This window comes from Entelurus aequoreus, linkage group LG15 (assembly GCF_033978785.1).
Source record: "Entelurus aequoreus isolate RoL-2023_Sb linkage group LG15, RoL_Eaeq_v1.1, whole genome shotgun sequence".
NCBI classification, from domain to species: domain Eukaryota; kingdom Metazoa; phylum Chordata; class Actinopteri; order Syngnathiformes; family Syngnathidae; genus Entelurus; species Entelurus aequoreus.
The window spans coordinates 18,878,316-18,890,560 of record NC_084745.1 but is presented as its reverse complement, the minus strand read 5'-3'; the positions used below and the strand labels follow the sequence as shown (position 1 = coordinate 18,890,560).

General features: G+C 39.0%; 1 protein-coding gene across 4 annotated transcripts in view; it reads right to left on the bottom strand.

The window, feature by feature from the left end:
* Window positions 1–12,245, bottom strand: part of gpr158a (G protein-coupled receptor 158a) — a 188,240-nt gene that overhangs the window by 7,722 nt on the left and 168,273 nt on the right. For 3 of the 4 annotated variants that reach the window (XM_062020954.1, XM_062020956.1, XM_062020955.1), the window contains exons 11-14: window positions 6,268–6,406; window positions 1,582–1,687; window positions 1,366–1,512; window positions 1,193–1,276 (exon numbers count right to left, since the gene is read on the bottom strand). In XM_062020954.1, the coding sequence (XP_061876938.1) occupies window positions 1,193–1,276; window positions 1,366–1,512; window positions 1,582–1,687; window positions 6,268–6,406 (476 nt within the window). The remainder of the gene's footprint in view (window positions 1–1,192; window positions 1,277–1,365; window positions 1,513–1,581; window positions 1,688–6,267; window positions 6,407–12,245) is intronic. The other variant, XM_062020958.1, reaches the window with a different exon arrangement.

Genomic DNA, 12,245 nt, shown 5'->3' with positions numbered 1-12,245 from the left:
TCTGCTTCAACCCGTGACGTCACGCGCAAACGTCGTCATACCGAAACGTTTTCAGCCGGAAGTTTCCCGGGAAATTTAAAATTGCACTTTATAAGTTAACCCGGCCGTATCGGCATGTATTGCAATGTTAAGATTTCATCATTGATATATAAACTATCAGACTGCGTGGTCGGTAGTAGTGGGTTTCAGTAGGCCTTTAACAATTAGCTGATAATCATAATTGGATGTTACTTCTTACACTTTCAAGTCTCATTTGCAAGTATGCATTCATTTAATTTTTGTTCTATAATAGGTGTGTTGCCATAGTCAGGAAGTTGTCTGTGCCAGCCTTGTGTTTTGTTGAGTCCTACAAAGTGTTTATACTGTAAGTGTTGCACTTACTACAAACCAACTGTTGGACTGCAACATTTATCTTGGTCATAGTTTTGATGACCAAATTTGGAGGGGTTGAAATTGCCATGTAAAATCGCTTATGCTAATCAATAGCATGTATGGCATATCCTATGTATATGATCATCGAGCCAACACGATCAAGCATGCCTGCTTGGTTGTTTGGAAAATAACAACATTACCTAAAGGCAGCCTGCTATAATATACCTGTTTGCCCGCCAAGTGCTTGAGACAGTGCCAAGTCTGCAGACACAGGTGACATAGGTATCGAAATACGGTATCGTTTAACCTTATGTGAGTTGGCACCCGATAGTATTCATGGAATTCGGTCGAAACATATAAAAGTACCGAATTCAGTACCCATCCCTGATTACCGACAAAACTGTTGTGGTCTTTTTCTAAGGTAATTAGGCCTTGCCTACACAACAATGAAGCATGGCTGTGTTAGAGTGAGCATGAGTGCTGGGGAACTACGGTTCATTGACAGGGAACATGAGTTCCAACATGTATTGTGTAACATTGTGGAGCAGGAAATGTGGTTTCGAGTGAATAGTCAATCTACACTTCTTTTCAAGCTACACAGTGACTACTCCAAAGTGTATCTAATCCTGTAGTGTTGTCCCTTGAGAAGAGGCGAGAGGAATGTCCCTACTTTAGTGAGATACTGTATTTCCTGAATGATTGTTGAGAGTCTTTTGTCTGTGAGGCCGCTCACAATTACCATCACACCCCCCCAAAAAAACAATACATTTGGTAGAGAGACTTCTTCAGCTCTAACAGACAAACAGAAACCTCAGCTCACGTTGGTACGTTTTTCCCAAAGACTGTCGCATGATCTTACGCCACAGCCATTAATAGAACTGAGAGGGCCCGTGTCGTCTGGCGTCTGCAATAAAAAACTGCCATGGCTCAGTACTGCTACAGGAGGAAGGCGAGGTTAAACAGTCAAGACCACTAAAAAACGCTGCCGCTCACCCGAATATCCTCGGGGTCCAGACTGTGTTCGCTCCAGGCTGAGGTGATACTGCTGTTGAGGTAGGACCCCGAACGACCCATGTCCAGCTCATCCTCGTAGGCCTCCGAGGCTATATCGTCTCGCATGTGGGCGCCGGCAAACAGGAACTAGTCGGACACAAGGTTTAAATATTAGTGTAAAAAAAGGGTGTTAAATAATGTCTTGTGTCACTGTACCTTGGGAATGAGAAGAAGGCCCAGCGTGACCGTTACAGTCAGGTGGGTGTGGGTGAAGAACAGCAGCAGCATCCAATCAGGGTGGAGCTCAGGGGCCAGCGTGAACCTGCACGGACCGGAAGAAGAAATAAAGAAGAGGAAGAAAGCAACAGGAAGTAAAAAACAAGAAGAGGAAGTAAAGACTGTTTAATATTGTGGTTATAGTTATTGCACTGCATCATAACCATGGCTGTAACTACCATTGAGGACACCTAGGTCATGTATTTAGTATTTTTGTAAGTGACAAGAAGAAAATGATTTGACTGACTGCAAATCAACCTACCAGCTGTATGCACAGATATATTTTTACAGATGTATGCGGATGACACAGTCGTATATACATCAGGTAAGACCTGTACTCTAGTTGCTGAGAAGTTAAATGCTAAATTAGACAAAATAGCATCTTGGCTGGCATCATCCTGTTTAACCCTAAACACTAAAAAGACTAACTCTGTCTGCTTCTGGATAAAAAAGCTACCACAAACAAACCGGAATATAAAAATTAATGGGGAGCTCATTGAACAAGTACCTGAAGTCAAATATTCGGGCATAATCATAGACTATCAGCTGAATTTTAAAAGTCACATTAAGAAAATGTGTAAAACCCTGAAGGCAAACCTAGGCTGTTTTAAGATTATAAGAAACTGCTTAACTCTCAGCTGTGCTTTTACTTTTATGAATTCAATGATTCTTTCACACATATCTTATGGCTTAACTACATGGTCCCAGGCACACCAGTCATCAATCAAGACCATTGAGTGTATTAAAACCGCGCCTTGAAAGTCCTAGACAAGAAGAGTATACGATATCATCATTGCCAAATTTTAACCAAATACAATATCTTAAGTTTTACCAATTTTATTTTGTTACACACAGTCGAACTGGTTTTTAAATGCTTGGATAACTCTGCTCCCCAATTGCTCTGCAAGGCACCTACAAGACTGCAAAGTGGTACCAGATCTACCACCCGAGCAATGTCAAAAGGCAACTGTTGCGTTCCATTCCGTAGAACATATTTTGCCCAGACTGCCTTTTCAATAAAAGAACCACAACTATGGAACTCTCTACCTGACACTTTGAAAAGTATACCTGCACTTGTCACTTTCAAAAAACAAACAAAATTATGGCTAGTTGAGCAACAATCGTGTTCCCATGTTTAGTTTTTACTCGTTTTTACTAATTGTTTTTTATCTAGTCTGCACTTTTTCTGTGTTATTATTATTATTGGCTTTTATCTAGTTTGCACTTTGTCTGTATTATTTCTATTATCATTATTATCGACTGATCTTTGCCTTATTTTATTTTTTATTTTTCTATTTTAATGATGTTGGATCTGTGTTGTTGTTGTTGTTGTTGGGGACAAGTGTTGTAAATTAGCTTTGGCTACAAACACTATGATGCATACATTGGATAACTGTCTCAGATGTCTATGTTTTTGTATCTGTCCCTATTTCAAATAAACCTCTATAAAAAAAAAAAAGTACATCACCATGCGGTAGATCATCCTCTCGCAATATACGATCTTTGGTCATGCACAGCTAAACTTGTTACAACTCCAGACAACAACGTAACAGAATGAAGTCCAATTTTACATGATCAATCAATCAATCAATCAATCAAAGTCTACTTATATAGACCTTAATCACAAATGTTTCAAAGGACTGCACAAGCCACAACGACATCCTCGGCTCAGATCCCACATAAGGGCAAGGAAAAGCTGAACCCAATGGGTACAACGTGAGACCCTGGAAGGGACCGCAGATGTGGGTGACCGGTGCAATGAATGCCGAGTGGATAAGGTTAATAATGTCAGAGTCATTAAACGTTAAACTTAAACGTCATCTGATCTGAAATGTGCTGTCAACATAACATTAACATTAAATTATACTGATGTAACTAATGTTGATTTCACCTGAGTGAAATTAATTTGAAACACTGTCGGTATAATACTGTCACGTCAGTCAGGCGAGAAGACACTGCCGAAGGTGAGTCACGTAAATAAGACCGCTCACAAAACGATGCATCCGCAAGCGACTGTCAGAAAGCGGCTTAAAGATGATCTGTAAAACATAATCTATGCAACACTTTGACCAAAGAACCACCATTACATGTTATGTAGACCAGTGGTCCCCAACCACCGGGCCACGGCCCGGTACCGGTCCGTGGATCGATTGGTACCGGGCCGCACAAGAAATAAAAAATAAAAAAATGAATTAAAAAAATTATTAAATCAACATAAAAAACACAAGATACACTTACAATTAGTGCACCAACCCAAAAAACCTCCCTCCCCCATTTACACTCATTCACACTCATTCACACGAAAGGGTTGTTTCTTTCTGTTGTTAATATTTCTGGTTCCTACATTATATATCAATATAGTCTGCAGGGATACAGTCCGTAAGCATGCATGATTGTATTTTTTTTATGACAAAAAAAAAATAAAAAAAATACCATACCAACCCCCCTCCGGAAAATACCGTAGTCGTTTTTTCCATTTTGACAGAAAAATGAGGGCAGTCAGAAATAAGTTAACATATGTGATTAACCACCAAAAATACTGCATCAATCATGTATACACACAGATTCATCATACACTAATTGCATTTGAGTCAAAATATTGGAGTCTTTTCTTGAATTGACTTCAATTATTTTATCCAAATTGTTTTTGGAAACTGTGGACGTTGTATCCTCTGGAACAAAGCGGAAAAGAACCATCCGGATTGTTATAGGCGCAAAGTTCAAAAGTCAGCATCTAATAATTCACTTCACTTCATCTGCGATGGTATGGGGGTGTATTAGTGCCCATGGCATGGGTAACTTACACATCTGTGAAGGCACCATTAATGCTGAAAGGTACATACAGGTTTTGGAGCAACATATGTTGCCATCCAAGCAACGTTACCATGGACGCCCCTGCTTATTTCAGCAAGACAATGCCAAGCCACGTGTTACGACAGCATGGCTTCGTAGTAAACGAGTGCGCGTACTAGACTGGCCTGCCTGTAGTACAGACCTGTCTCCCATTGAAAATGTGTGGCGCATTATGAAGCCTAAAATACCACAACGGAGACCCCCGGACTGTTGGACAACTTAAGCTGTACATCAAGCAAGAATGGAAAATAATTCCACCTGAAAAGCTTCAAAAATGTGTCTCCTCAGTTCCCAGAGTGTTGTTAAAAGGAAAGGCCATGTAACACAGTGGTAAAAATGACCCTGTGCCAACTTTTTTGCAATGTGTTGCTGACATTAAATTCTAAGTTAATGATTATTTGCAAAAAAAAAAAAAAGTTTCTCAGTTCGAACATTAAATATCTTGTCTTTGGAGTTTATTCAATTCAATATAAGTTGAAAAGGATTTGCAAATCTAATAATAATAATACCTAGGATTTATATAGCGCTTTTCTAAGTACCCAAAGTCGCTTTACATGTAGAACCCATCATTCATTCACACCTGGTGGTGGTAAGCTACTTTCATAGCCACAGCTGCCCTGGGGGTAGACTGACGGAAGCGTGGCTGCAATTTTGCGCCAACGGCCCCTCCGACCACCACCTATCATTCATCATTCAATTCACCGGTGTGAGTGGCACCGGTGATTTGAAAACATTGTATTCTGTTTTTATTTACAAATTACACAACATGCCCACTTCACTGGTGCTGAGTTTTGTAGAAGATACTTGACCAGTGTTTTTGTAGTAGAGTTTATAGTGTAAGTTCTTAAAAACAGCAGAACACAGCTGTCATATAAAGGATTTTGGACGTTTTTGCAGCAGTTGACTTGCATTACCATTGTGCATCTGTATTATTTATGTTCGCTATGGGGTGACGTAAATTCTAAGATTATTAGACACATCTTTACTATGAGCCATTGACTCTAAGTGACATTAACTGCGTGACATAAGATTTATACACGCCACAGCTTATATGGCGTTCCACTTGGCGGAGCTTTCCCCCCCGCCCCAGTAAAGATGTCACATTTCCTCGCTTTCTACCCGCCGTGACCTTGACGTGGTCACCGCTACGGTCCAGTCATACATCAGAGGCTTTGGCAGTCGGCGGGAATGAGATAATTAGCGACGGCGACAACAGCGGCGAGGCGTGTTTGATTTAAAAATGAGCTGATGGTCTTTTCAGCATGGATGGACCTCACCTGTGCCTGTTTGATGCTAATTTGACCACCACAAAACTGTCAGCGAGCAGGCTTGTGGTGTTGTTGGCGGCTAATGAGCAGCTTGGAGGTGTGAAGGAAGGTCCACTAGCAGGAGAATTGTCCCTGAGCTTTATAAAAAAAAAAAAAAAAAGTCACCTGCAGCATCTCTCCCCCACAAATAGTTGCCATCACTCATGCCTCCGCTCGCCCTTTTTCATTTCATACCCCGGAGTCGCTGCTTTCGCACCTGAACTTGGCGGCGGAAAACAAGCGGTCCATGCTGGGATCCCACAGGAGGAACACAAAACAAGGCCGGATGCATCCTAACAAGGTGTGGGAACGAGTCCCCGGTGGCGGCTATTCAAAACCAACTGTTCCCATTTAGAACAAGTCTCTTTTTTTTTTCTTTTTTTTTTTTTTAACCGAACCTCACAAGGTGCATTCCACCAAGGCGGTATGATACGTAGCAAAATAATGGAAGTTTTTGTCTTGTTACCTGAGGACATGGAAGATTGCGGACAGGACGAGCTCATTGTGGACGGCGATGGCCATGTAGCGAGGCTCGTGGAACGCAGAAGGCACCGTCCTCACGGCGTAGCACAGGTACACCGCCCAAAGCAGGAAGAGGAACTCAGCTGTGGGACCATAATAACAAACATGTAAATCAGGGGTCCTCAAACTGCGGCCCACCAGCGTCCAACATCCGTCTCGCGGGAAGTCCCAAGTTAAAAAAACACAAAAAAACCCCCATTTATTAATTATTTTTATTTTTCTATTATTCTTTTTTTAAATCTGTCCTTTCTAATCCATTTTCTCTCGGTGTCTCCTAGCCGCTCAGGCAAATCATATTGTCTAAAAATGCATTTTCCCATTGATAACGTGACATCATCGCGCTTGGAATATATAAACATATGTATGATTATAAATACAGGATGTCAGTTAGGGATTAACTGATTCATGTAGGATTATCATTAGTGGATAATAATAATAATCGTAATAAAACATTATTATAATAATTAGTGCATCTACCGAGGGTTAAGCCTACCCTGGTTATAAAAATGAGTAACGCTTCTCTTTCGAACTTTAATCAAGGTCCCTTGAATGCACCACAATAATATGCTATTGAAACCTAAATATAACTTTGTCCAAAGCTGCCACAAATAGACTTATTGTATTTTTGTATCTATTTTTTCACATCATCCTGGTTCCCAAATGCTGGCGTCGTGTGTGAGCTTTGATGATGTTACGACGTCTGTGTTGAGTGAAGACTGAAGTGAGGAATGAACCATTTTGTATTTTTGCAGGGGGGTGTAGCTTGCGTTCCACATTCCTAATTTGATTCAAATAGCCTTTTTATTGAACTTTGACAGCTAAATTGATTTGATCTCAACTCTGGTAGTCAAATATATATATATATTTTAAAGATTAACCACATTTTGGAATTTGGATTAATCATGATTATTTACAGGTGATTACTCGCGAGTATAATTAAAATTGGCTTAAAAAAGACCCCAATATTTGTACACAAATGCAATTTTATTGTCAGAATGTCATCCAGGAACGTTTTTAAATGTTTTACTTGAATGTATGTCATTAATTTGCACAAAACTTGGTAATAGTTTTATCTAAAGTGAAATTTGCCAGCAAGCGCACCAGTCAGAGTCTCCCTAACTGGGGTACAACTAGTGGTACGTGGGCTTCATCTAATGCTACGGCAAAGAATCGCTTGATTAAAGTACAGTGTTTTATTTTCTTAGATTCAAACACAGTGTTACTGTTCAAACTGTGTGTAATGTACAGTGGCCAAAAATATTAAATATTCTATGCCTTGTTTTTAATGAATACTTAGGCCTACCATGCTACCGTAGTACTTGGTGAAAAAAGTTTGAGGACTACTGATTTATTGATTACTGTTTGCAAAGTCACATTATTTTGGCTCGTTAAAGACCAAGTCTGGCCCTCTTTATATGCAGATCACTCGCTGTGTGTTGGGACCTGCGGTCCATGCTGGGCCTTAATTTGCGTGAAGAAGATGTAAAAAGTCAATTACACTGACAGGGCGCTTTGTATAAAATTTTACTGCAAACGCATTAAACACATAAAATAGAAGGTAAGGGCATTGACTTCCTCACATAGTCCTACCAGCTCCAGGGCGCACAGTGTTAGTGCTTGTCTTGAAAGGCAGTGGGAGTTGGGCTTATACATTTATGTTTTTATTATGTCAACATTTTTATTTTGCACTAAAAAATTAATTATGGAAGACATTATTTCCCATGAATTAGTACAAACCATGCATCAAATTAAATTCAAGTTGAAATAAAAAAGTATAATATTCATCAATAAGAGGGGCCTTCATATACAATTCTGCTTAGAGCACCAATTTAGCCAGGGAGTAGCCCTGTTAGAGAGACTTCTCCCAGCAGTCTCGGTCACATGACTCTGCTTCACCGATCCGACACTAGTATTAGTGAATTTTGCAGCTGAGATAGGCTCCAGCACCCCCCGCGACCCCAAAAAGGGACAAGCGGTAGAAAATGGATGGATGGACTCCATTTTACCAATCAAACGGAGCCTGGCGGTCACACGTAAAAAAAAAAAGACATGACGTCAGACGAGGCAACGCAACTTCAATGTTTACTTACAAACTAGGAAAAAGAAGATTGATATCATGCGCTGTCATCTGTGTCAGTAGAAATGTTTACATTTCAGCCTGCAAGAATTCCACTTCCAGCTAAAAAAACCGTGTAGCGTTAAGTTGTAGATGTTTTAGTTGCGCATATGCTAATATTAACCCTTTTGTAACATCATAAGTGACAGTAAAATGTGCATCTTTTGTAGTACAAACCCACACACACCATCTATGGTTGTAGTGCAAGTAGAGATGGGTACCGTTTGATCCAATACGATACCGATTCCCAGTACCTGGCAATACGGTACTCAACGATACCAATTTTTGGTACAAGTGTGTCAAAAATATTATTTGATTTTTGATAATAACATTTTTATGCTAACTGATTATACTAACTGCTGTCCAGTTGTTATATATTTTTTCAATTTATTATCTCTTTTGCAAGTATAACATTAAAATGCAAATACAGATGCAAGTTGAAGATGTTAGATGGAAGTAGTATGTAGTTTATGCTGTGTTTTTTGTTGTGCCCTAAAAAGTGTTACTGTAAGTATTGTACTTATTAGGCACCAGATGTTTGATTGTAACATGCATCTTATTCAGTTTCCATTTACAGATTTAAAAACCACATAAAACCGCCATGTAAAATCGCTAATGCTAATCAGTAGCGTGTCAATAGCAAACCCAATGTATTTTAGCCTTGCTTAAAGTACCAGTCGAGTGTAAAACAAGTTGAGTTTATATGCTTAATTGTTTTTCATTGTATCCATTAAACCATATACAATTGTATTTACAATCCGAAATATATGCGAAAATAGCGTCTAAACATCACAAAATGGCGCATTTTCAGATGGCCATTTTGAATATTCCCCTCCAAATATCTTGGACAATTTTCGTAGATTTGAGGTCGGATGACGTCAGGATGGGAATGCTTCTGCACTCTCACCGTATCATCAGATCAATCATACTGGAAATACGCAAACATTGGAAAGAGATGTGATGTTTATTATTTACAATCCTTACGGAAAACAAGAACATAGATGCTTGGCTTTTTTATGCATTCAAAATCAAAAATGTAATCAACAGTCCTCTATTGCGCCCATAAAACCCTCTAAAAACATTCAGAAACTGCCAACAATCCTCCATTTACATGTCGTGACCGGAAAATTAACCAAACATGAGTGATATAATATCACTCATGTTTGGTTAATTTTCCAATATCACTGATATTGTTATTATAAAAGCCAACGCAGACAGACTATTTTAGCGGCGCATTGATAGCAGTGAGCTAATGCTAGCTTACGCTGCTATTGTTGACACACTGAGCCAATAGTTGCTTCTGCTTCATTTTAAACTTGCTAAAAGTAAATTTGAGATAATAATTCATGCATTTCTCAGCTGGTAGTAGACAAATGCGGTCATGGACCGACAGGCTATTCGACTTTCACATCCCCAAGGTGGCGAAATAGACCCAAAAAGACATTAGTTGCGGCAACTTTTTTTTAAACCCTTCTTGAGGATTGAGTCTTCATCTAAACGGAATTATGTGAGCGTCCCTTCGGTTGGCATCCCAGCGAGAGTGGAAATTGAACAGTAAGTGTTTGTTTTATTATGGTTTGTATGTTTAGCAGCTAAGCAATGCCGCTGATGCTTTAGTGTTTCAATAAAGTTACATCCATTTAGCACTTGGCTTATAAAACTTATTACTCATCCTCCTTGTGTTCGGGCTCAAAAATATGGATCACAACGGATCATAATTTCATATCATATAATTATGAGGATCATATAATCGTAATTTTTACCAAAGTAATAATTAATGGCTCTCACAAAGTCTGCTTGATTAGCATTGTTGTTGATGGGGAAGGGATCGGTGGTTACAACCTCCACGTCACTGATTACGTGTCTGGCTTGCTTATTATCTCTCAAAAATCTTTGAGATTGATACTATTTTGATCATATCTACATTTGTAGATATGATCGCTGATACTATTTTGATCATATCCCAGTGTTTCCCACACATTCATTTATTTGTGGCGGCCCACCACGAAATAATTACGTCTGCCACAAATAAAAAAATAAAAAATAAATCTTTTTTTTTTTGTGTCCTCTCCAGCTTCACAGGCAAATCATATAGTTGATGTAGATGCCCATATCGGCTGTTCAGATTTACTTTACAAAAGAGAAGTGTAGGATACTTCTCTTGTTGCCTTATTTGTATTTGACTTTATTAAATGTATTTATATTAGAAACACAACATGTGTATATAACAAAGGGTGCAAAGTCTGCAGGCAGTAGGAAACACATGGTTAAGTGTAGGGAGTAAAACTGATGGCAGTCTAAAGTTCAAGATTTTTGGAGCTCTTTGTTCAGTGGATCAGATGTTTGATGAAGCTCTGTGTCTATCTACCACCAGTACTGTTTTCTGTTTATTTGTTACTGACTGTGGCAGGACACCTATGCCTCTGTTTCACTTTATGTTGCTGGTAAATAATATGGTTGTAGTAGTAGGCTAAAGTTAAATTATTTAGTATGCACTAATTAAAGGGGCAGAGCTTTAAGAGACATTTTAGCTTTTATATTTTATAACATATATTTTTTGTAAGAACCACAATTAATAAATATATTTCAGTGAATAACTTATGGTTCAAATCTGTATATAAATATGTACATAAAGTGTTGTAATTATATTGTAAAATGGATGGATGGATGGATGGATGGATGGACGTTTAAAACAAAACTGTTATTATTAATTAGTAAGTATACATTTTTTGAGCCTTTTTAGAGAAAATCATATCATTGTACTAAATTATGCAAATTACTCGATGATGTCATGGTGATCACGCCCATAGCCACGCCCCCACCGCCACAGGTATCTTGGCAGTTTATGGGAAACACTGTATCCACATTTGTAGATATGATCAAAACAGTATCAATCTCAAAGATTTTTGAGAGATAATAAGCAAGCCAGACACGTAATCAGTGATGTAGAGGTTGTAACCCCAGATCCCTTCCCCATCAACAACAATGATACACAAGCAGACTTTGTGAGAGCCATTAATTATTACTTTGGTAACAATTATGATTATATGATCATCATAATTATAAAAAGTTCAAGTTAAAGTACCAATGATTGTCACACACACACTAGGTGTGGCCAAAATTATTCTCTGCATTTGACCCATCACCCTTGATCACCCCCGGGGAGGTGAGGGGAGCAGTGAGCAGCAGCGGTGGCCGTGCCCGGGAATCATTTTTGGTGATTTAACCCCCAATAGGATTTGCAAATCATTGTATACTGTTTTTATTTACGATTTACACAACGGGCCAACTTCACTGGTTTTGGGTTGTGTATTTACTCGCAAACTTTGTAAGTTTTTTGGTGTCATAAATCAGATACAGTATGTATCATAATAGTTTCAATACAGAGGCAACTTCTTTTTCCATTCTACTGGCACTTTAACTTACATTGGAATGTTTTTTGAGTCAGTTTCTTTGGTGTCATTGAAAATTGCAACATTATCTAGAGGTAGTTGGGCCGAGTCCGCTCTCAGTGCTGCTGGAGTGATCGGCAAGCTCCGAAGAGGTCAAACGGGCGTGACGTCACTTACTGTAACATGGCACCGTTGAATTTTACGTGAATCGGTAACCTGTTGGACCGACGGGATTCAGTCGCAGCCAAAGAAATCTTCTGTACCGATCCCTAATTGAAATATTGAATCCCACTTAACTCCAAAAATGCTACACACACAACAATTTCAAACATCTTAAATTGCCAAGCCGTGTGACTTCGAAACTACTCAAATGGATGAAAGAGTTCAAGACAACCTTTGAAAGGAGCATAACAA